This window comes from Hylobates moloch, unplaced genomic scaffold, assembly GCF_009828535.3.
Source record: "Hylobates moloch isolate HMO894 unplaced genomic scaffold, HMol_V3 SCAFFOLD_10, whole genome shotgun sequence".
Classification (NCBI taxonomy): Eukaryota; Metazoa; Chordata; class Mammalia; order Primates; family Hylobatidae; genus Hylobates; species Hylobates moloch.
In genome coordinates this window covers 22180135-22204956 of record NW_026652285.1, presented here as the reverse complement: position 1 = coordinate 22204956, position 24822 = coordinate 22180135, and the positions used below count along the sequence as shown (strand labels likewise).

The window sequence follows — 24822 nt, the reverse complement described above, 5'->3', positions numbered from 1 at the left end:
ACGCCTGGAGGTGTGTGTGTGACATGGCCTGAACAGGGTCCAACCTGGGGAGCAGCAAGCAGAGCTGAGGCTGAAAGCTTGGCAGGCGCAGAGGTGCTGGCCTAAGGAGCTTGGACATGGTTTGGGGTGATGGGGAGCCACTGCAAGATCAAAGGCAGGGGAATGGTTAGAGTGACCTCTCTGCAGGTTACCCTGGAAACAGGGCTGGAGGACAAATTGGGGGAGAGGAGAGCCCAGTGGGAGGGGCTAGGATCCCTGGAGGAGAGATGGAGAGCTGAGCTGAGGCAAGGGTGAGGGGCAGTGGGAAGGAGGTGGTTAGAGCAGCACCTCTCTAACTTGAATGTGTGTCCGTCACCCCAGGATCTGTTCAACCAGATTCTGGCTCAGCAGCCCAGAGGTGGGGCCTGAGCTGCAGTTCTGACAAGCTTCCAGGTGCTGCCAGTGCTGCTGGTCCACAGACCACACTTGGAGTAGCAAGAGTGCTGTCAGGAGAGGGACAGGGCTTGGGGCTTGTGTGCAGGAGGAGGTAAGAGAAGGAGGGGCCCTGTGTTCTTGCCCCCAGGCTTTCCTCTCACCTCCTCCTGGTCCTCCCTGGAGGAAGAAGCAAAGTTTATCCCCTTCAAGTTAGAGGTAGTGCACTGACTCCAAGGTTGCAGGCCTGCTGACCCCCAGCCCCTTGGTGCCTGCAGATGAGTTGACAGTGCCCCGATACCGCACGGAGAAGCCCTCCAAGTCGCCCCCGCCGCCCCCTCCCCGCCGGAGCTTCCCCTCCTCCCACGGCCTGACCACCACACGCACCGGAGAGGTGGTGGTCACCAGCAAGAAGGACTCGGCCTTCATCAAGGTACCACTCCCACCTCAGACAGAGGGCCAGGGGACTGAGTTAGGATGAAGCCTCAGATGACTTCTGGAGACCCTGTGGGGTGGGAAAGAGACCCCTTTCTCAGAGAACATGGAAGGAAAGAGGGAGTGGCCGGTGGCGACTTTGTCCTGCTAGTTGGAGATTCTAGGTATGTGTATTTGCCTTAATTCCATGCCAGGCCCCTGTCTGTTGAGGGACACCCTGGCAGGGGTGTAGCAGCAGAAGTAGCAGACGAGAAGCTGGGGTGGATGGGGGATGGGGCCTGGGAGGTGAGCTGGTGCTGAAGTGGGGCAGAGCCTGGCCTTGACAGGAGTCCCGGTCCTTGCAGAAGGCCGAGTCCGAGGAGCTGGAGGTGCAGAAGCCCCAGGTGAAGCTGCGCCGGGCTGTGTCCGAGGTGGCCCGCCCAGCCTCCACACCACCCATCATGGCCTCGGCCATCAAGGACGAGGATGACGAGGATCGCATCATCGCAGAGCTAGAGGTAGGTCAGGGCACACCTGGCCCCCAAGGTCTCAGCCAGGCACCCTTCCCTCCCAGGCTGCCCCCAGGCCAGGTGACAGGATGAGGCAGAAGATGGGCTCTCGGGCTCCCTGTGGAGCGCTGGCTGTTCAGACCCCAGCCTTTTGCCTCCATTTCTTCTCCACTGTGAAATGAGGGGTGGGGGTCTAAAGTCTTCTCTCCTTGCAGGTTTGAGTTTTTTAATTGTAGTCTCTGAGTCCCCCCCAAGTATCCCCAGACCTCCTGCACTCTGAAAGCCCCATATCCGAAGATTCTGAGATGACCGAGTTTGGAGACCCCCATCCCCCAGTGTTCCGAGATCAGCTCATGCTTGAGACCCCCATACTTGAATATTCTGAGGACAGAGCTCTGAGACTCTCATGCCCCATGCCTTGACTCTCCCAGTGGTGTCAGTCACCACACTCAAGCGTTCTCAGCCACCCCCAGCCCCAGTGCAGGAGACCTGAACTACCAGGGCTCTGAGGTGACCAGATGAGAGCAGAGAGGGCCGGCAGCCATGGCAAGGGACCAAGGGGTGAGGCTGGGGGCCGATGCCATCCCAGGCCACCCTCCCCAAGGGTGCCGGGGCCACAGGCCAGCACCCCCATCCTCCCTGGTGCCCCCTCCTCCAAACCTGCCCCCACCTTCTGCTCCCCAGGTGTTTGAGAGAAGCTCAGTGTCTTCCCTCCCCCCCACGCCCCGCCGCCAGCTGATCCCCACCTTGCTGTCCCCCCAGGACCTGGGGTCCCCCGGGGGCTCAGCCCCAGGCCCTACACGGAAGGTAACGGGGCTGCTCCCACTTCTCACAGCTCTCTCTCTGCCTGTGCCCCCACAGCTTCCTCTCCTCACCTCCCACGCTAACCCGCTAAAACGCCAGTCACCGTCCCAAGTCCCACCATGGCCACATCCACTGCCACAGCATTATATGTGGACTCACCCCTCCCCCACTCCAAGGACAGGTGCATAACCCTTCCTCCCCGCTGCCTGCTGGGGGGCTCCCTGAGACTCCAGCAGCCTGGGCATCTGGCGGCCCCTTGTGTCTGCATTTTCTCACGGGCTTGCTGATGGAGGCCTGAGTATTTTGTTCTGGTTTGCGTCTGAGCTTAGGTCTGGCCCAAAGGCTGAGTGTGGCCAAGATTGGAGTTTGGATCTTGCTCACAGATTACTTTGGGTCCAACTCAAAATCTGACCTTGTCCTGAGCCCTTGCCTAGCCCCCACCTCCATCTTCGCTGCTCTGCTGCCTGTGCTGGGGAGGGGCTCTGTTTTTCCCCTAGAATCTATGCCTTGCGCTGGGGGCCAGGACACCACAGGGGTAGGCTCATCTACAGTCTCACTAGCCCCAGGGCCTACGTTGCTCTCTTGGACAGAGAGCCTGGAATGGAGGAAAGCTATGCCATTCCTTGGCTGCTGGTTCTTTTGGCATTGGGAAATTCTTCCTTCTCTCTAACATCAGTCCTTGCTGCTGTCCTGCTGCACTTATTTCCTCTTTATTCTTTCCTGGGAATTGGGGGATGAACCTGCTGTCTGCACCCTGCCCCTGGGGACTGTGCTTGGGGAGGAGCGGAGGGGGAAGGTCCGGGATTCTCTCTCTGCCAGGTCAGGTTGAGGCAGGGGGGCCTTCGCTCTGGGGAAGGAGAGCCTCCCATGTGCACACACTCCCTATCTGGGGCTCCCTGGCCCACAGCGGGCTCTGTCTGGTGGCCACCTGATTTCTGACCTGGCTGGAGGCCTGTTGGCACTTTGGTTTCCTGGCGGGGGAGGAACAGAGGGGCATCAGATAGTGGACAGTGCCTTCTGCTGGGCAGAGGATGGGCACAGAGCAGTGCAAGGAACCTCTAGGAGGAGCTGTATGGAAGGGGCGCCTCCTGGGCTGGCCATGCCCTTGGCACTTTGGCCCCTCCCATCCAAGCCCTGCCCCTTTCCGGCTCTGGGAGCCCATCCTGAGGGGCCCAGTGGACAAGGCCTTTTGCCCCTGGCCGACCCTCTGCATCCTGTGGCAGCACCGGGCAACGGAGCCGGGCGAGCGTGAGGTTGCCCTCTGCCTTCCCAGTCAGCACCCCCCACTTCCAGGTAAGCAGGTGGCAAGGCTGGATGGGTTCCTTTGGGAGGGGGTGGTTGGGGGTCCCTGCTGCCCCCTCCCATCTCCCCACGGCTCCCTTTAGTGGAAGGAGCACTGGCCTTGGAGTCAGACTATCTGGGTTCAAATCCAGACTCTGCCACTAACTAGCTGTGGGTGGGTGGCCTTGGGTGAAGTGTGTAACCTCCCTCGCCCTGGTGAGAGCAGCAGTCCCTTCACAGGTTAAGGTAGGCACTGAAGGTGAGGAAGTATGTGACGGCACCTGGCACAAGCCTGGTGCTCAGAGTTAGACCAGGATTCACTCACATCGGGGAGTGGTACTTGGGGCTTCCCTCTGTGCCCTCACTGAGGCCGGGGCCAGAGATGCTGGTACCGGAGCAGGTGCCCAAGGGAGCTTTGCCCGAGTGTGTGTGCCACAGAGGATTTGGCAGGGGGCAAGCCCCACCCCTTCTAGCTGTGAAGCTCTTGGAGAGAGCACACAAAGTTGGGGTAGACCAGAAGTCTCTGGTTTGAGATGCCAGAGGCTAACATGTCATCTCTGCCCACACTGGGCCAAAGGTCTCGGCCATTCCATCCATTTCAACAAATAGCTAATATTTATGAAGCACTCACAACATGCCCAGCGAGCTCACTTCATCCTCCACCGACCCCATCTTGGTGTCGAGTCATTGCACAGATGGGCACACTCATGGGAGCAACCCTGAGCCCGGCTCCCAGAGGCTCACATGGGTGGTGTAAGGTAAACGTGTGCCTGCCCTGGCCAAACCGGCACCTTTACTGGAAAGTAGGAGGCCGTAGGGTATGGTGGGAAAGACCTGAATTCGGGTCCCAATTTTGCCTCCAACTTACTGGGTAGCCTCTGTCAGGACCCTCCCTGCCTCAGTTTCCCCATCTGTAAAAGAAAGGGGCTAGGCTCACCTAACTGTAACCCCCGTTTTAGCTTGGGGTTTGGTTGTAGGAATCACACTCTTCCTCATCTTCCTTCTCCCCGCAGGCTGCCCCAGGTCCCAGGGCCTTCCGCGTCCCAAGGATCATCTTGACAGAGTGTGCCCCCAACCCTCCCTCCCCGCCAGAGGCCAGACTTGAGGAACTGGGACCCAGGACAGCTCCCACCCCGAGACCTCAGACCCTGGCTGACAGCGGGAGGGGCTGGGATGGTCCACAGGCCCCGCCAGGGGTAGTGGGGGAGACTTCTGGGCCGAGGAGCAGCTTCATGCCCTGGAAGGAAGGGGCAGCTCTGAAGAGACTGGGTGGAGGAGGCAGCAGCCTAGAGGATGGAGGAGCCAGGGTACCGTGTCCTCAGGGACCAGCCCAGGATGGGACTCCAGAGACCTCTACTGCTGACATCTACCCAGAGGAGATCCTCAAGGACTCTGGACATGATGCCCAAACCTGCAGTAGGGGGCACCAGGGCCAGGCTGCTGCCAACTCAGGCTGCATCACGTGGGGCGCCACTGCCCAGCAGATGGACAGCCTGGAGGAGACGCTCCGGGAGCTGGAAGCCACCCTGAGCAACCTGGGCACAGGCCCTGCCGCGGAGTCCCCTGGCAGGCCCCCACCCCTACCCCTCGGCCCCCAGGTGGCTGCCCCCTCTTCATCCTCCCCTGCTGCCTTCCTCCTCCATTTCCAGAGTCAGACAGTGTAGGGGGCAGCAGAAATGCCACGCCAGCCCCCTCCTCCCACCGGCCTTCTCTCAGCTCTTACCACTCTCCTGGGAGCCTGGTGCCAGAGCAGGGTTTGCAGGCAGAGTCCGGGGGAGGCTGGGAAGCTGGCCTACCCAGGGGCCGGCCAATCCCCAGCCTTGGCAAGAACCAGGGCCTCTCCCCTTCTGCTCTGTATCTGTAAACCAACAAATAAAGTTCTCTCCCCACCTTCCATCCCCATGCTCCCCTCCCCCTCCTGTCTCTGACTCTCTGTCTCTGTCATCTCTCTGCTTGCGCCTCTGGATCCCCAGTGTCCCATGGGCAGGCCCGGTACTTGGGGAGGTTCATGGGAGCCAAGCTTGCCCATCCCTAGGGAGACCTCACCTCCATCCTCCCCTTAGGAGGAGGATGTGGGCCTGGGGCTGCCCCTCTGCTCTGTGTGCCATTACAGAGAGCCCCTTGCTGGCATGTGCACCCAGGTCCAGATGGTGCCCCTTGCTGGGAGTGGGGTTGCTGCTGGGGATGCTCACTTTAGTAGAGGCTCCCAGGGAGGGCATCAGCTGCCCCTGAGCTACTCAAGGAAGCCACCGAAGAGCTCTCCCTCAAGAGCCTTTGGGAAACTGGCTGGGGCCCCACCCCTCTCCTGCAGGGAGACCATAAATGGGGACTCAGAGGGTGGACCTGGGTTCTGGACTCGGATGTGGAGCCAGAGATGGGTGTCCAGGTCTCAAAGGGCTCCACTGAGGAGGTCCCAGCCCCAAGACCCCACCCAGTGCTAGGGTTCCTGTGTGATTCACCCCACGTGGACCCTGCAACTGCAACCCTGTTCCTCTTCCTGCAGAGTGGCGGAGGCAGTGTACCACCCATGAAAGTGGTGACTCCGGGGGCCTCTCGGCTGAAGGTGGCCCAGGGCCAGGCGGGCAGCCCCGACAAAAGCAAACATGGCAAGCAGAGGGCCGAGTACATGCGGATCCAGGCCCAGCAGCAGGTGAGGGTGGGGACTGTGGGGGCCACCCAGGCCCACTCTGCTGCATGCCGGGCCCCTGCCCCGCTGGGCATCTCCTGCCCCTGCTCCCGTGACCAGCTTTCCCAGCCTCTGCCCAGACAGACCTTCCCTGCCAGGACTGCCCCACCCACCCCCTGAACCATCTTCTCCCTCCTCCTCCCGATCCCGGAGCTTTGGATCTCCATTAGCACATGAGTTCTCAACCAGGCACCTCCCCTGTCAGGAGTTCCCTCACTCAGACACAGAGAAGACTCGTCTCCAGCTGCCACTGCTGGCTCCTGGAGAAGGGGTGAGCGAGCGGGTTTGTGACTCCAGCAGCCCCAACGTCTGGGTCCCTTCTCAGGCCTGGCCTACCCTGGGGTGTAGAAGGGGGATTTTGTGGCCCTCTGCTTCCTGCCACTCTGTTTCTCTCTCCGCTTCCCTCTCCCTCTTCCCAGGGCTCTGCTATTCAGGGCCCCACTCTTATCCCGGTCTCCCTCTTAGCTCTTAGGCCACCCCTAGCCAAGGGAGAAGCCAACTTTGCATCTGCTTTTCAGCCTTGTGTTTGGGTTTCAGTGGGGTCACCTCCCATCTTTGCAAGGTGGGGTGGGGACAGGGCGAGGCACTTTGGCCCTCAGGAAGGGTAGGGGTGCAGCAGGAATTGCAGGGATGCCGCAATCTCTTTCAGATCTAATGAGCAGGCACGGGGGCTGTGTGGAGAGTGGACACACCTCACCCATGGGTGTTTACTGCCCTTGTGGCCTGGTCAGAGGCTGCAGGGTGGCTCCTGGACCTAGATGTTGTGAGAGACCCTTAGTGTGCTCGTTTGATTCAGTGAATATTTATGAGCAGCTCCCGTATGACAGGCCCATTCTGGGTGTGAGGGTGGGGGCTGTGATATGTCCAGATGCTCTCACTTAAAGAAGGTTCTAGACTCAGAGGCAAGAGGTTAGAGATGGGTGAGTCCATCTCTTTTTCAGATGAGGGGACAGCTCAGAGAAGGAGAGGGGCTTCCCAAAGGTGCACAGCAAGGTGGCATCACAGCCAGGATCGGGACCTAGGAATGTTGGAACTCTTCCCTGCACTGGCCCTGGGACAGCCCTGGGCACCCAAGGCCCTGCCTCCCTACTGGCTCCCAGGAGAATTTCTCAAAAAGCAGCCCTCCAGCCCCGCCGCAGCCTCTCCACAGCTCCCACCTGCCTCCTCATGGCCCCCAGACACCCTGCGAGCCCCACCTCCAGATCTTTTTCCTGCTACTGCCAGGCTGGACCCTCCTGGGTGCCCAGCAGAGCAGCTGACACTGACAGAGCTTTCGCTGGGGCCAGGCACGCGCGTTATCTCATCTCACACTCACCACACTGAGGAAGGTCTATTACCCACATCTGACAGGTGGGGAAACTGAGGCTTAATCCAAGGCCACACGGCTGGCAAGTGGGGGGCAGGACACAAGTCCAGACTGCCTCCCTCCCCACCACAAAGTGCTTCAGCCTCTCCAGCAGGCCCTTCCCTTGGCTCTAATGATGCTGCACTGTTTGCCACCATAGTCCCTCGCTCCCCAGAGCCCAGCTCCTCGGCTGTGGTGTCAGCCTCATGCCTTTATGGCCCAGCCTCCACCCCATCTCCAGGCTTGCCTGGGTCTCCAGTGGCATCGAGATGGGCTCTTTCCACCCCCCTCCCCCACTGCTCTGCAGCATGTGGCCTTGGAGACCCCCCAACACCTGCATAGGGCTATGCAGACCCTCTGTTCCTCAGCATCCTCTCCCCAGCCTCCACCCTGAGCCTCCGGGTTCCTTTCTGGGTGACTCCCTCTATTTTTTGAGACAGAGTCTTGCTCTGTCTCCCAGGCTGGAGTCCAGTGGTGTGATCTCGGCTCACTGCAGCCTCTGCCTCCTGGGTTCAAGTGATTCTCGTGCCTCAGCCTCCCGAGCAGCTGGGACTACAGGCTAATTATCACACTGGCTAATTTTTGTATTTTTAGTAGAGACAGGGTTTCACCATGTTGGCCAGGCTGGTCTCAAACTCCTGAGCTCAGGTGATCCTCCCACCTTGGCCTCCCAAAGTGCTGGAATTACAGGCGTGAGCCACTGCACCCTGCCTGGGCGACTCTCCTTTGCCTTCCTCTTCCCTTTCCTGTGCCCCACTCCTCAGCCTCTTCTCCTCACACCATGCCTTCCTCTCCTCAGGCACCAGGCACTGCTTAGTCCCTGCCCCCACCCAGGTCTCCATTCTGAGCTCCAGTCACCCACACACGCTTCCCCGGGCATCCCCAGTCTCCTCTCACGTGTGCGTCCAGACATAATGCTTCCCCGACCCCGCCGCCCCAGCCTGTACGAGGCTGCCCCAGCTGCTGTCTCCCTCAGGAAGGGTCGCCCACCCCCAGCCTTCCTAAGCCCCTCCGTGCCCCTGTCTCACTTCCAGTGCTCCAGTAGCCTTTCTTATAAACATGGTTTCTTCCTTGTAAAGTAATAAATGTTTCCTGTGGAAATTTTATTTTATTTTATTCTATTTTATTTTATTTTATTTTATTTTATTTTTTGAGACAGAGTCTCGCACTGTCACCCGGGCTGGAGTGCAATGGCGCGATCCCAGCTCACCGCAACCTCTGCCTCCTGGGTTCAAGGGATTCTCCTGTCTCAGCCTCCCGAGTAGCTGGGATTACAGGTGCCTACCACCACGCCCAGCTAAATTTTTGCATTTTTAGTAGAGATGGGGTTTCACCATGTTGGCCAGGCTGGTCTTGAACTCCTGACCTCATGATCCGCCCACCTCAGCCTCCCAAACTGCTGGGATTACAGGTGTGAGCCGCCGCCACCCGCCTCCCTGTGGAAATTTTCAACAGTAAAGTATAGAGAAGCAAGGGAAAACCATCGATGTCTCACTACCAACATGCATGGTCTTCTAAGATCTCCTTGTGACTTCTGTCACCTCTAACTGATTTCCCAAGACCTGGGGGTGGGGAGGGAACTTTGTAAAATGCAGATTTGATTGTCTCTGTGTGTGTCACACACACACACACACACACACCCCTGCCAGCTTAAAATCCCTGCCCCGGCCCCTGGCAGATGATAAACTCAAATCCTTCATGTGAAGCCCAGGGCCCTTCACAGCAGCCTCAGCTCACCCTGCCCCTCCACCCCACACCCTCGGTGTACTCCAGCCACGCGGGTCACTGGCGGGGCATGCTCCACACCAGCTCAGCCTGTGGCCTTGGTCAAAGCCCTATGTCTTCTCAGGCCCTTTCTTCGTCTGTACAATGGGGACAGAAGTACCCAGCCTGGTCCCGAGCTCACATAATGCCAGGTACAGGAGAGAGCTTGGAAAACCACAGTGAGCTCTACGGCGGCGGGCGGGGGTGGGGCGGAGATGGGGGTGGTGGTGCGCAAGGCCTCTCCTTCATCCAGTGAGTCTAAGCTATCTTTGACAATGTTTAGATAGAGGGGACTAGAAGTGCTGGGATCCGGGACACAGAAATTGGGAGTAAGAAAGTTCTAAGATGGAGCTGCATTGCAGCAGCGCCTGACCCCACAGAGTAGTCAGAGGAAGTGACTGAGGAGAAGCCCGTGAATGTTGTGCTTAAGATCCCAGGGAGGGACGGGAGCCAGGTTCCCAGGCTTGCAAGGATCAAGGCTTTGTGTAGACCTGAAGCTATGGACACCCCCTCTTCTATTAGGGCTAAGAGATTTGCTGAACAACTGCTTATCTTCTCAGATGGCTCAAATGAAGAGACTTTTTTTTTTTTTGAGATGGAGTCTCGCTCTGTTGCCCAGGTTGGAGTCCAGTGGCGTGATCTCGGCTCACGGCAACCTCTGCCTCCCAGGCTCAAGCGATTCTCCTGCTTCAGCCTCCCGAGTAGCTGAGATTACAGGTGTGTGTCACCATGCCCGGCTAATTTTTGTATTTTTAGTAGAGGTGGGGTTTCACCATGTTGGCCAGGCTGGTCTTGAACTCCTGACCTCAAGTGATTCGCCTGCCTCGGCCTCCCAAAGTGCTGGGATTACAGGCGTGAGCCATTGCGTCCAGCCCCAGAGGAAGAGACTTTAAGGAAAGCACGACACCAGAGGATTGAGGGAGAAAACAAGGGATGCCGAGGTACCCATGGACATCTCAGAGCAGGAGGCTGTGACTCCCTAGGGGAAGGGCAGTGGAGCAGGTGTTTAGCGAGTCCTGGAGGGCAGGAACAGCAGAGCTGTGCTGTGGAGGGCACAGCTGCTGCCTGTGACACAGCTCCCAGGAGGGAGAGAGCAGGGAAGGAACTTGACCCCATCTCCCTCTCTCTCACTCTGCCACAGACCCCACTGGCCAAACCCAACCAGAGTCCAGTCAGCAAAGGAGTGACCAGGATCAGCCTCTCAGGGTACACATCAAGGCAGAAATTAGTTCTGAGAGGCCAGGGGCAGTGGCTCATGCCTCTAATCCCCACTTTGGGAGGCTAAGACAGGAGGATCACTTGAGGCCAGGAGTTCGAGACCAGCCTGGGCAACATACGTGAGCCCCCCCCACCCCGCCCCGCCCATAATTGGTTCCGGGGTATGGAGAGGCAGGTGAAAGACAGATAGCATACCTGTTAGGTACCAAGTTTACAACTTTATACCTTAAAGTAAATCTGTGTTGTCACAGCTGCATCCCTACAGCACCTAGAATAGTGCTTGGCATACGTAGGTACTCAGTAAATATTTGTTGAGTGAATGAGCGAATGAGTTTGCCACTGATCAGGCCCAATCCAGGTGGAAACACCCAAAGCAAATCTGAAAGGTTTAAATGACAATCGCTATAATGGCTACCATTTGTTGCGTGTGTACTGAGGGTGTTGGGCGCCGGGCCTTACACCCTGTTGGCATCATCTCGTCGTGTGCATCTGATGCTGTGAGGCCTGTTATCCGTTTGCAGGTGAGGACATGAAGGCACAGAGAGATATGTGATTAGGGTCACACGGTTAAAAAGTGGCAGAGCTGGGACTTAAACCCAAGTTTCCCTGCTACAAATTCTGCTGTCTTAGTGCTGGATTCTGTTGCCCTGCCAGGGAGCATAACCTTGTGGGTGTGAGCAAGCCTCGATGAGATCGCGCTTGTGACGAGAATTCTAGAAGGTGATACGTTAACAAAAAATGGAGGTTGAATGGAGCAATAAAGCAACACTGGGCCTCACATGTATCAGTGAGAATGCTTTCAGCTGCAAGGAACAGGAACCCTGATTTAAAATGGCATAAACAATAAGGAAAGGTATTCTGTAACCAAGAAGGCTGGAAGCAGGGGGATTCCAGGGTTGGTGAATTTAGCAGCTTGAGGATATCAGGACCCAAGTTTCTTTGCATTTGGTCCTGCTGTCATTTTTATTATATTATTATTATTATTATTATTATTATTTTGAGACGGAGTCTCACTCTGTCACCCAGGCTGGAGTGCAATGGCACAACCTTGGCTCACTGCAACCTCCGCCTCCTAGGTTCAAGCGATTCTCCTGCCTCAGCCTCCCGAGTAGCTGGGATTACAGGTGCTCACAACCACACCTGGTTAGTTTTTGTATTTTTAGTAGAGACAAAATGTTGTCTATGTTGTCTGTGTTGGTCAGGCTGGTCTCGAACTCCTGACCTCGTGATTCGCCCACCTCGGCCTCCCAAACTGCTGGGATTACAGGTGTGAGCCACCACACCCGGCCTATTTTATTTTTATTATTATTTACTTATTTATTTATTAATTTATTTGAGATGGAGTCTCGCTGTGTCACCCAGGCTGGAGTGCAGTGGCACAATCTTGGCTCACTGCAATCTCCGCCTCCTGGGTTCAAGCAGTTCTCCTGCCTCAGCCTCCCAAGTAGCTGGGATTACAGGTGCCTGCCACTGCCCCCAGCTAATTTTTGTATTTTTAGTAAAGATGGGGTTTCACCATGTTGGCCAGGCTGTGTCCACCCACCTCACCTCCAAATTATGACAGGTGTGAACCACCATCCTGGCCTTTTTTTTTTTTTTTTTTTTTTTTGCGCCCAGGCTGGAGTGCAGTGGTGCCATCTCTGCTCACTGCAAGCTCTGCCTCCCGGCTTCACACCATTCTCCTGCCTCAGCCTCCTGAGTAGCTGGGACTACAGGCGTCCGCCACCACGCCCGGCTCATTTTTTGTATTTTTAGTAGAGACGGAGTTTCACCCTGTTAGCCAGGATGGTCTCGTTCTCCTGACCTCGTGATCCGCCTGCCTCGGCCTCCCAAAGTGCTGGGATTACAGGCAAGAGCCACCGAGCCCGGTCTTATTATTATTATTTTTGAGATAGGGTCTTACTCTGTCACCCAGGCTGGAGTGCAGTGGCATGATCTCTGCTCACTGCAGCCTCAACCTCTCCAAGCTCAATCCATTCTCCCCCCTCAGCCTTCCAAGTAGCTGGACTGCAGGTGGCGCCATCACACCTCACTAATTTTTTGTATTTTTGGTAGAGATGGGGTTTTGTCACATTGCCCAGGCTGGTCTCAAACTCCTGACCTCAGGTGATCCACCCACCTAAGCGTCCCAAAGTGCTGGGATTACAGGCGTGAGCCACCACACCCAGCTTCACACAGCTGTTTTTATTTATTTATTTAAATTTTTTTTTAGATAGAGTCTCTCGCTCTGTCACCCAGGCTGGAGTGCAGTGGTGCAATCTCGGCTCACTGCAACCTCCACCTCCCTGGTTCAAGGGATCTTCCTGCCTCAGCCTCCCAAGTAGCTGGGACTACAGGTGCACGCCACCATGCCTGGTTAATTTTTGTAATTTTTGGTAGAGTTGGGGTTTCACTGTGTTGGCCAGGCTGGTCTCAAACTCCTGGCCTCAAGTGATCTGACTGCCTAGGCCTCCCAAAGTGCTGGGATTACAGGCATGAGCCCGGCCTCACACAGCTGTTTTTAGAAGCTGGAGAATCTTTCCCAGAAGCCTCCAACAGACCACACCTCTTATCTCACTGCCCATTCCTAAATCAGTCACTGGCAAGGAGAAAGGAACTTCTCTAATTGCCATAGATTTTATCATGATCCCCACATCCCCCACTTTGAGCTGGGGAAAGCCCAGCTTCTCTTGATGGTTCCATACCTGATCCAGGCAGGGCTTAGCAAGGAAGGAGGGCGTGAGGGCTAGGGAGGGTGGCCCTGGGAATGGCCCTGGAGGTGGAGCCATCGGGGTCTGTAGAGTCAAGAGGTTCCACACTTGTCTGGACATCTGGGCATCAGAGTGTGAAGGGCCTGGGGAATATGGACCCAGTGAGAGCAGGTGGCCGGCTCTGATCCCCAGGCAAGAGGGAGGTGTGCAGGGTGGTGCCCTCTGGGACCAGCTCAGTGCTCCATGCCTCCCCCAGCTGAAAGCTGGACATGTGTGAGGTTTCTGCCTTGCCACGAAGGTAATAAAGTTCTGCTTCTCTGGGCATAATTGGAACCAGCAGGGGAGGATGGTGGGTGAAAGGAAATGACAGGAACCTTCAGAGACAGCAGCTGTGTCACCTGAGAAGGGTTAGCAGCACAGGCTGGGGTCACCGGGCACAGCTGGATGTGCTCCCTCAACTTCAGGAGAGTGGATTGTGGATGGTGTGGCCAGAGTCTCCCGGGAGGGAAGATGGCCTGAGAGGATTTTAGAAAGCACATGCTTGCAGAAGTGGCCTCCATGAAGAAGCGGGACGGGGACGAGGCATCCCCGTAAACTGGTGAAGCTGGATGTCTAAAGGTCTTGCACTGGCTGTTGGGGGGAGAAGGGGTACCTCAACTGGGTGAAGGCATGTCACTTGCCTGAATACAGGAGCCAGGTGGTGGTGCCGGAAGACAAGTGTTTCCAAGACCAAAGCTTGGAATAGAATGAAGCTCTTGAAAAATGCTGAAGGGGTAGGAGCAGAAAAAGCAGCTTTTACCTAGAAAGATCAGTTCAGAGGGAAAAGGACAACCAGGGAGAATCAGCACCTTGCCGGGGGACATGGTAAGGTGTGAAGAGACATCAGGGGGAAGTGGGCAGTGCTTCCCTCCCACCTGGCTTTGGGGGAAAGAACTTTAAATGGGAAAGGTTAGAGCAGAGGAGAGGCAGGACAGGACTGAGCCCAAGGTAAGTGACACGATGGTCAGAGAGCCTCTGGTTCCTTTTGGATGAGTTTGTCTCCAGGCCCAGGTACTGGGGGCACAGAGTGGGCAGGGGCCGTGCCTGACACATGCTGAGGATTGTGTGAATCTGATGACCCCGTGGCTGGGCCCTGGACCCCCTAGAACTCCCTTGAGTAATGGATGAGCAGAGGAGAGGGGTTAGAAAACCCAAACAGGGCCAGGCGCAGTGGCTCACGCCTGTAATCCCAACAGTTTGGGAGGCCGAGATGGGCAGATCACTTGAGGTGGGGAGTTCGAGACCAACCTGACCAACATGGAGAAACCTCGTCTTACTAAAAATACAAAATTAGCCCGGCGTGGTGGCGCATGCCTGTAATTCCAGCTCTCGGGAGGCTGAGGTAGGAGAATCGCTTGAACCCGGGAGGTGGAGGTTGCCGTGAGCCAAGATTGCGCTATTGTACTCCAGCCTGGACAACAAGAGCAAAACTCCGTCTCAAAAAAAAAAGAAAGAAAGAAAAAGAAAACCCAAATGGGGAACTTTTGCTTTAAATTAAATAAATAAATAACAAAACAAAAAAACAGGGCCTCATTCTGTCACCTAGACTGGAGTGCAGTGGTGCAGTCACGGCTCACTGCCACTTCCACCTCCTGAGCTCAGGCCATTCTCCCACCTCAGCCTCCAGAGAAGCTGGAACCACAGGCACAAACCATCACACTCAGCTATTTAAAAAAAATTTTTTTTTAGTAGAGACGAGGTCTCGCCATGTTACCCGGGCTGGTCTTGACTTCCTGGGCTCAAGCAATCCTCCTGCCTCAGCTTCCTAAAGTGCTGGGATTACAGGTGTGAGCCACCACACCTGGCCCTTGTTTTGATTCTCATAAAAGGGAAATGTAGATGGCAAACTACACTGTGGTGAGCAAAACCCAGGTGAATCGTGGAACCAACCATCTGTGCACCTGTGAAGGAGAAATGGTGATTGCAGCCAGCGCTGGTTCTTCACTGTGAGCCGGGCAGGCTGCTGGAGACAGGGCTTGCTTTAGACTCTAGCTTCTCTGCTGCAAGGCATCTGAGAAAACTCTGTAGCAGCAGGGTGATAGTACAGGGAAGTGAACGACCCTGCCCAGACCTAACCTCAGGGTGGTCTCTAGTGACTCGCCACAGCACCCTGTCTTATCTTTTGGATCTTTTTTAAAAATCTGGGTGATTCAGTTCTCACACTAGTAGCTAAGCAAGGCCAGGAGGGACAGTGAATACAATTACAAGGAGAAACCTGGGTCTGTGTAGCCTTAATCCAGTGGATCTCAAAGGTAAGTGTGCAGCAGAGGCACCTGGGGCACCTGCTTAAAATGCACATTAATGAGCCCACACAAGAGAGCTCCAAAGTAGCTCTCGAACCGCACTTTGGAGACCGCAGCTCCAGAGGAAAAGCCTCCAGGACCGGTGGAGTCGAGGGAGTCTACCAAAGGTGGGAGGAGGATGAGGGGTCAGTTCTGACCACTAGAACTGACCAGTGAGGGCAGGACAAGTCATGAGGGAGTAGCCTCCTGTTACCAACTGGGGCGACAAGTGCAGGGCGTGCAGTGGGGCCTCCTGCACTGGGCGAGAGGCTGGTGTGATAGAGCCTTCTTCCCAGATTTCCAGGTGGTGGTGGTGGTGGTGGAGGGGGTCTTTGAAGTGTTTATTCCCCCCTGGGAGGATAAGCCCTCTCCTCTGTTGCCACTAGGATGAGGCTGGAAGGGGCTCTGGCTGTACAGCGGGCCAGTTGGGACTAGGAGTCTTTCCCCACCCTGCCCCCCGTCCCCCACAGGGCTTGTGCCCCTGTCCCAGCTAACGTTTCACTTCTTCTTCCTCCCCTCCCCTGCCCTCCCCCACCCCCACCTCCCCGTCTGCCCATCCTGGGCGCGGCCTCTCCTGTGCTTCTCTGGTCACTCTCTGCTTCTCTCTCTGCTCTCAGTAACTATGGGCCTGCCCTCTGACCACCCAGGCCCTTTGTCCAACCTCGTGCCCCCCTCCCCCGCTTTTCTGCCCCCGCCCCTCCCCGTTCAAGGGACCCCTCTCTCCAGATGCCCCGCTGGCTTCTTCCTTTTGCAGTTAATTTCCTTGGATTTGTGGAGGTTTTCCACTTTTAAAACTTCAGCTGGGGGTCAGCATGGAGGCACTCCCTTCCGCTCTCTGACCCCTGACCCCTGTTTTTGTTCCAGGCCACTAAACCATCTAAAGAGATGAGCGGGTCGAATGAGACCTCGAGCCCAGTCTCAGAAAAGCCCTCGGCTTCCAGAACCTCTATCCCTGTATTGACTTCCTTTGGGGCAAGGAATTCTTCCATCTCCTTCTAGAAGCCCCTCACCCCGCTGCCCCGCCTGTCCCCCTCCCCCACTCCTGCCATTTCTCCCCTCTCTTCCCTTCATCTCCACCCCACCCCACCCTACTCTCCAGACCCCCTGAGGGGTGTGCCCTGAAGAGGAGGGTGCGGCTCTCCTCAGCTCCCTCTACCCATCATCTGTTGGTGTTTTTGGTTTTTTTTTTTTTTTAACAATTCACTTTTAATTATCTTTTTTTAAACAGTAAAACTAAAAACCAAACACACCACCTTCCTTGATCTGTTCCCAGCTGGCCTCTCACTGGCCGCACCTGTCACGTCTCTCCCTCTTGTCTTTCACCACTCTTTTCCCCTAGTCCATCCCGAAGCTCCTGCACCCCCTTCCCACCTTCCCCTCACTTCCCAAGAATACTCCAAACAAACTCTGAACCACGGAGACTTGGTGCAGTGGGAGACCCCTCTCCTGTTTCTCGGTACCTCCCTGGAGGAACACGGGGACATCGGACCAACCCATACATCAAGCCAGAGAGCAGGGCTCAGGGAGACTGGCCTTGGAGACGCCCCATTCCCTGTCTAAGCTCGGACAAGACTGTGACTTTCTCTGTGGCTGCTCTGCCTCCTCCCACTCACACCCCAGTGGGCCTGGAGTAGAGACGGACAGGCTGGAGACGAGGCCGGAGTCTGAGAGGCCTCAGGGTGGGTGTGAGGCCATGGAGTCTGTGTCCCTGGGGAGGCGCTGGCCTCCTGGGCCTCGCCGTCCAGTGGGGAGTGGAGGGCAGAGGCCCTTTGGTCTGCTGGCTGTGGAGGGTGGGTCGCACGGACAGCCGGACATCGGGGACACTGCCTTGGGAGAGCGCGGCCCGGACGGGTATTTGGTACTTTTAGTTTCCTGATTTAGCACTTTAAATGGCATTAACTTATTTAATGGGGGTGGGGTGGGCAAGAATGAGGGGCCTAGAAAACCAGGTTTTGTGGCTTGCAGTTGGGGGAAGGGTCTGGTTTGAGGGAAATGGGAGGGTGGAGAGGGGCTTGACGGGGAGCACTGAAGACACCTGGGACCTGCAGGTGGGGTGACTTGACCTTCAGTCATCCTCTTGGCGATTTGAGGGTTTTCCGGGAAAGGATGAGATATAGTTTTTCAATGGGGCTCTGGTGACCCTGGTGAGATGTCTGAAGGTCCCTGAGGCCTGACCATCCAGCCAGCGCCCCTGGCCTGTGGACGCCCTGCCTGCCCTGCAGAGGCGGTTGGCAGTGCCGCCTGGCTTTTGGCCGGGTCCTGGAGAGGCAGAGAGAGGCCAATTTTGGTTCTCACTCCTGGCTCCCCAGAGGGCACAGTGAGGAGCCAGTAGGGAGAGGATAGGAGAAGAAGAGGAGGAGGAGCGGGGTCCCCGGCAGCAGGATTCCCACTTGGAGCACAAAGTGAAGCAAGCACAGGGGAGGGGGACTAGAATCAGTCCCCCCCAGCAAGCACAGAAAGGAGGAGCTGCGCAGAAGGCAGAGCCCCCCAGCCCCTGGGGCCTGGCTGGGGAAGGTCCGCACCTGGGGAGAGCCGGGAGCTGTTGAAGGTTTGGGGGGAGGGGAAACTGGGGTTGTGTTTCTTCATTTCTTTTTTTGTTTTTGCCTTTGTTGGCTCATCCTTGTTTTCTAGCTTTGGATCATTTTTGTACCAAGGCGAGCAAGCCTTTTTGAAAAATAACAAAAGAGGAAAAAAAAATCCCTCCTGAAAAAAAACCCTGGAAAATAGAAAAAAAAAGGACCTCATAAATGATGCAATTACTTTTAATTGCAGGCAACTCTTTACATTTAAGTGAAGTGTCTTAACATTTTATATTGTTTAAAAAATATATTTACATATTATATATATAATATACGTAATATAAATATATATAAATATTTAAAAAAGAAAAAAAAAAAACCACGGCACTCTCCCTGGCCACTGTTTTGGCGAGGGAGGGGGGCTGGGGGGCGGGCACGTCGGCCTGGCTTCTGTGGTCCCAGTGAAATGGTCTGGTTTGATTTGGCCGTACAGAGACCCCCTGACTTGGGAGGGGAGGGGGGAGTGGTGCCCCCTCCTCCCCCCACTCCATTACTCTCTGCTTGCTACTTCGCTTGCCCCCAGCTCTCACCCTCAGCCCTGTGACTGGAATGTGTGCCCCACCGTCATTGTCCAGAGTTGAATGTCCCTTTGTGGGGGAGGTGGGGGGGCAGTGTCCATCCATGAAGGGGCAGAAGGAGGGAGCCACGTGCCCCGATCCACCTGCTCGGGTGAAGCCCAGTGGGATTTGCTTCTTTCTTTCCCTTTGGTTCCTACACATTTATGGGCTGGGAGGCATCCGTGTGGAATCGCGTGCAGCCTGTGTGTGTGCTGGCACGAGCCCATGCACTGTGCATGCAGACCCATGGGGCCTGCACCCACAGGCATGGCCGAGCACATGTGTGGGGGAAGGCGTGGGCACATAGGTGCATGTAACATGTTTGGGCATTGGCACGTGCCTACCTGCATGTTAGCGTGAGAGGAGCTTTGTGTGTGACAACATGTGTAACGTGTGTGCAGACATGTCTAGCGCCAGAGACTTGTGTGTGGGCCACGTACATGTGGACAGAGACGCGTACCTGGAGGTGCATGTGATCTGTGTCTGCGAGTGTGTGTGTGCACGTATGTGTGCTGGTGCAGACCCAGGTGTGTGGGTGTGCCTCTGTGTGCGTGTGTTCCATCATCCCTGCACCACTGGCTCCAGCTCCCTTCCTGAGCCCCCATCCCCACTGGCCCTCTCACAGCCTGCAGCACGTCAGTGCGCCCAGCTGCATGCGCCTCACTGCTCTGTCCATCAGTGTGTGCTTAACCAAGAGAAAACTAAGACGTCTCAGGGGACCCCTGTACCTGGTCCTCTCAGCCCCCGCCCACTGTGCTGTGTTACTCGCATGGGGGATTTCCTGCCCCTTCCACAATATGCTGTTTCCCCAGGAGCCTCAGGCCTGAGGCTCTGAGTGGGGTCCCCAGGGGGCCCCCCGGGGTGAGCCCCGGCTCCACACTCTGCCCCATCCACCCTGTAGGGCCCATGTTGGTGTAGCAGTGATGGCTTCTGTGGATATTCTGTGACCTCTGTCAGTGTAACTTGACAATTTCTAAATGGAAAAGGGTTGCTGTGTTTTCTCTGTCTCTCTTTTTTAATGTCCTTTTTTCTTCTCCCCACCTCCCTGCTCTCTTTCCTTTTCAGTTTTTCTAGCCAAGTGTTTGGGGCTTTAATAAAACTTGTTTCTTTTTCCTCTCCTGGATCTCCTTCCTATAGGCTGATGTCTCATTATTTCTCTGCTTCACACTGGAGGATCTGGAAGGTGCTGGGATGGGTGGGGTGGCAGGTGGGGAATCCCTGGCAGCCACTGGCCTTCAGCTGGCAGAGCATGAGGGGGAGGACAGAACAGGGTCCCTGGGATTAGCCAGGTGGGGTGGTGTACACCTGTAATCCCAGCTACTAGGGTGGCTGAGGCACGAGAATCGCTTGAACCCAGGAGGTGGAGGTTGCAGTGAGCCAAGATTGCACCACTGCGCTCCAGCCTGGGTGACAGAGCGAGACTCTGTCTCAAAAAACAAAAACAAAACAAAACAAAAAACAGCTCTCGGCTTGGCACTCCAGGAGGTGCCCTGCCTAACCCCCACGACCATCAGTGAGGTAGCTACCAGCACTGCCTACTCGGGCAAGTGACAAAGCTCAGAGATGTTGGGCATCTTACCCAGAGTCATACAACTGGTAGGTTGTAGACAAACCAGTAAGTTTGAATCCAGCTCTGCCTGACACCAAAGCCCACGGTTACCCTAAAACCAAGCAGGGCTGATGACCTCCAGCAGTCCCCTGAATTGGGTCTCAGCCTCCTGCCCTTTGAGTGAGATGACCCTTGGTGGGGCCCACCCATCTTTCCTTTCTCTTCTTTTCTTTCTTTTCTTTTTTTTTTTTTTTTTTTTTTTTTAGATGGGGTCTCCCTCTGTCACCCAGGCTGAAGTGCATGATTACAGCTCACTGTAGCCTCAACTTCCCTGGGCTCAGGTAATCGTCCCACCTCAGCCTCCCAAGTAGCTGGGACTACAGGTGTCTGCCACCATACCCGGCTACATTTTTTGTATTTTTTTGTAGAGACTTGGTTTCGCCATGTTGCCCAGGCTGGTCTTGAACTCCCGAGCTCAAGTGATCTGCCCACTTCGGCCTTCCAAAGTGCTGGGATTACAGGCATGAACCACCGAGCCCGGCCACACTCATCTTTTCTAGATGCAGCAGCTTTCAACCCCATAAAGCGGTAACAATACAAAATGCATTTGATACTTCTATGCTTTAGGTATGTACACACATATGCACAAACAGCCACAGCAAAGCGGCACCTGCTACACAGAGCACCATGGAGTATGCCACAGGTCCTGATTGGGTTTTACAGGCTTTCCCGGAATTCTGAAGGCTGTACCACTGTTCCAGCATGTTCTAAGAGTCCCTGAGGCTGCCCTCCAGCTGTTCTGCATGGCTGAGGGCTGGCATGTTACCAAATCTCTTCTCCCCCCTCAGCATCACTTCACTTCCATCCCTGAAGTTAGTGACCGTGTCCTGGAGCCACAATCTTCCAGTCATCACAGGGGCCCCAGTTGTGCTTTCTGCTCCTAAAGACTTCTTTGGAAACAGAGGGCAGCAACCTGCCTACTGTCTGCAGGGAATGCCCCTCCATGAGTCACCCACCCACCAAAGCCCAGCAACCCTTAGACTCACAGAAAGCCAGTCCCCAGCCTGCCCGTAGCCCATCCCTATGTCCTTTTCAGAATGTCAGCAGATCTTGCCTTCTCTCTGCCATCCTATTCCCCAAAAACTGGGAGAGGAGCCAAAAAACCCCTCTTCCAGAATCACTGCACTCATGACAGTTCAAGATCAAGTAACAAACGGAACCATCTGCTGCACGCCTGGAAGGAGGCCGGCACTCATTCACCCGCCAGATGCCTATCCAGGATGCACTTCCTGTGAGGCGCTGCTCGTCCACTCCTTGGGTCTGGGGCTCTGTCTGGTGGGGGAGCCGCCAGGTCAGCCAGCAGACAGAACACGGACACCCGAGCTCAACCAAGGCAGGCACTGGAAGCGCGCAGGAAAGAGGCCAGTGACAGGTGTGGTGGAGAGTAGCAGGGTCAGTCACATTTGAGAGGAGACCTTGTGGGTGGGTGAGGAGTGGGCTTTGGGGCGCTGGTGGCTGAGGGTCCCAGGCACAAGGCCCTGGGTGGGACGTAACCAGTGGGTTCTGGAAAATGAAGGAAATCCAAGAAGAGTGAGGAGGGGAGAGTGCAGCGTGGTGGGCAGAAGCCCTCTCATGTGAGGCCTTATGGGCTTCAGTAAGGAAGGTGCCATGGAAAACAACAGGAGGGTTTAAAGTGAGAAAGTGTCATGAACTGACATGTCGTTTCAGAAGTTGTCTCAGAGTGGGCTGGGCATGGTGGCTCACACCTGTAATCCCAGCACTTAGGGAGGCCGAGGCAGGCAGATCACAGGGTCAGGAGTTCGAGAGCAGCCTGGCCAACATGGTGAAACCCCCGTCTCTACTAAAAATACAAAAATTAGCTGGGCATGGTGGCAGGCACCTGTAATCCTAGCTGCCGGGGAGGTTGAGGCAGGAGAATCACTTGAACCCAGGAGGCAGAGGTTGCAGTGAGCCAAGATCATGGTATTGCACTCTGTCTAAAAAAAAAAAAAAAAAAAGTTATCTCAGAGTGGCATGCATCTGCAGTTCCAGCTACTGGGGAGGCTGAGGCGGGAGGATTGCTTGAGGCCAGGAGTTCAAAGTTGCAGTGAGCTATGATGGCACCACTGCACTCCAGTGTGGGTGACAGAGGGACACCCTATCTCAAATACAATACAATGCAATAGGACTGGCGTGGTGGCTCACGCCTGTAATCCCGGCACTTTGGAAGGCCGAGGCAGGTGGATCACCTGAGACGAGGAGCACAGGACCAGCCTATCCAACATGGTTAAAATCTCATCTCTACTAAAAATACAAAAATTGAGCATGGTGGTGCACACCTGTAATCCCAGCTACTCGGGAGGCTGAGGGAGGAGAATCAGCTTGAACCTGCAAGGCAGAGGTTGCAGTGAACCAAGGTCGCACCACTGCACTCCAGACTGGGAGACAGAGTGAGACTCTGTCTCTAAAATAAAATAAAATAAAATAAAATAAAATAAAATAAAATAAAATAAAATAAAATAAACATTACCTCTGGCTGCCTTGTAGAAAGGAGATGGAAAGACAGGAATGAAAGCAGAGTGATAATTTAGGGCCAGGTGCAGATGACAGCTGCCTGGACTCACCCAAGCCTAACAACCCAATGTCTGAGGGAGGGGGAAAATGTGTCTCAGAGACTTTGTAGATTCAGAGTGATGGAGCCAGAATTGAAATCCAGGACTTGGCCAGCCAAGGTGGCTCATGCCTGTAATCCTAGCACTTTGGGAGGCCGAGGTGGGCAGATTGCTTGAGCTCAGCGGTTGGAGACCAGCCTGGGCAATATGGCGAAACCTCATCTCTACAAAAAATACAAGAATTAGCCAGATGTGGTGGTGGGTGCCTATAGTCCCAGCTACTCAGGAGGCTGAGGTGGGAGGATCACTTGAGCCGGGGAAGTTTGCTGCAGTGAGCCGTGATCGTGCCACTGCACTCCAGCCTGGGTGACAGAGCGAGACCCTGTCTCAAAAATGAAAAATAAATCCGGAACTTACCCCTCCCAATAGCCATGCTTTATAAATGTTTTATAATACTGATTGCTACCATTTATGGAGAGTCCGTTAATCTTCTAACAACCCAGACAATAGATATTATTACCTCCGTGCTATCGGTGGGGAAGGCTGACTCCGGCCAAGATTTGAGTGTGATCTGACTGCCTTCAGAGCTCAGGTTCCTGATGGAGGGGAGGCAGGGTCTACTTGACACATAGTGGTCAGGGAAGGCCTCGGCTTCTCTCCTTCACTATCTGCACATCCTGTCTGGGCCCCCCTGGGCATTTTCTGACTGACTGTTTGATCATTGAGTGGCTTAAGTGGTCCCTGAGCTCAGAGTGACAGAGCACTATCCACAGGATGGGGGCCTGGGGCTAGTGGCATCCGTGCCCCTTCGAGAACAGGCTCCCTCGAAGCTCACTGGTGCTGACTGGCTGATACCACTCGTAATGGCACACCTGGCAGGGGGATCCCTCCCTCCCCTCCGCTTCGTCATCGTTCCAGAAATCTTCACTCAAAATCCCAGCCTGTGCTTTAGTTCAGAGTGACAATCATGCTGCCTCTCCATGTCCATACTAGAAGGGCAGGGAAAAATCTCTATTCCTTTCACCTAAGCCCTCATAGATTTGGAGTTTTCCCAAAGAAATGTTTCCTATGAAATATATCAAACCCCACTGGAGGCCGGGTGCAGTGGCTCACGCCTGTAATCCCAGCACTTTGGGAGGCCGAGGCGGGCGGATCACGAGGTCAAGAGATCAAGACTATCCTGGCCAACATGGTGAAACCCCGTCTCTACTAAAAATACAAAAAATTAGCTGAGCGTGGTGGCGCGTGCTTGTAGTACCAGCTACTCAGGAGGCTGAGGTAGGCGAATTGCTTGAAACCGGAAGGCGGAGGTTGCAGTGAGCTGAGATCGTGCCACTGCACTCCAGCCTGGGCAACAAGACCGAAACTCCGTCTAAAAAAAAAAAAAAAAAAAAAAAAAACCCACTGGATAGGCAAAGCAAGTTTTATTGTCTTTTATTTGTCTTAGTTTACTTTTTCGAGAGAAGGTCTTGCTCTGTCACCCACACTGGAGTGCAGTGGCACCATGATAGCTCACTGCAACTTCAAACTCCTGGGCACAAGCAATCCTCTGGCCTCAGCCTCCTGAGTAGCTGGGACTATAGGTGCAAGTCACAACCCCTGGCTAATTTTTCAATTTTTGCAGAGACAGAGTTGCCAAGGCTTATACTGAACTCCTAGACTCAAGTGATCCTCTTGCCTTGGCCTCCCAGAGTGTTGGGATTACAGGTGTGAGCCAGCATGCCTGGCCTAGAGCAAGTTTTAGAATACAGTTTGTTATTGTTTATATGGCTTTTTTTTTTTTTCAGAGTCTCACTCTGTTGCCCAGGCTGGAGTGCAGTGGCACAATCTCAGCTCACTGCAACCTCCACCTCCTGGATTCAAGCGATTTTCCTGCCTTAGCCTCCTGAGTAGTTGGGACTACAGGCACTTACCACCATGCCCAGCTAATTTTTGTATTTTTAGTAGAGACAAGGTTTCACCATGTGGGCCAGGCTGGTCTTGAACTCCTGACCTCAAGGGATCTGCCCGCCTCAGCCTCCCAAAGTGCCGGGATTATAGGCACGAGCCACCGCGACCGACCTGTTATGGCTTTTTAAAATT

At 55.2% G+C, this 24822-nt stretch overlaps 1 protein-coding gene across 10 annotated transcripts in view; it reads left to right on the top strand.

The window, feature by feature from the left end:
* SRCIN1 (SRC kinase signaling inhibitor 1) overlaps window positions 1-23998 on the top strand; it is an 80670-nt gene extending 56672 nt beyond the window's left edge. For 3 of the 10 annotated variants that reach the window (XR_009215096.1, XR_009215097.1, XR_009215098.1), the window contains 6 exons: window positions 690-844; window positions 1191-1343; window positions 5923-6069; window positions 16308-19762; window positions 20395-20469; window positions 20557-21560. Coding sequence is in view for 6 of the 10 variants with exons in the window: in XM_032163403.2 (XP_032019294.1) it covers window positions 690-844; window positions 1191-1343; window positions 2019-2141; window positions 4433-5083 (1082 nt within the window). In the remaining 4 variants the exon portion in view is untranslated. The other 7 variants (XM_032163413.2, XM_032163412.2, XR_009215095.1 and 4 more) reach the window with 6 other exon arrangements.
* Window positions 23999-24822: the final 824 nt, after the last annotated feature.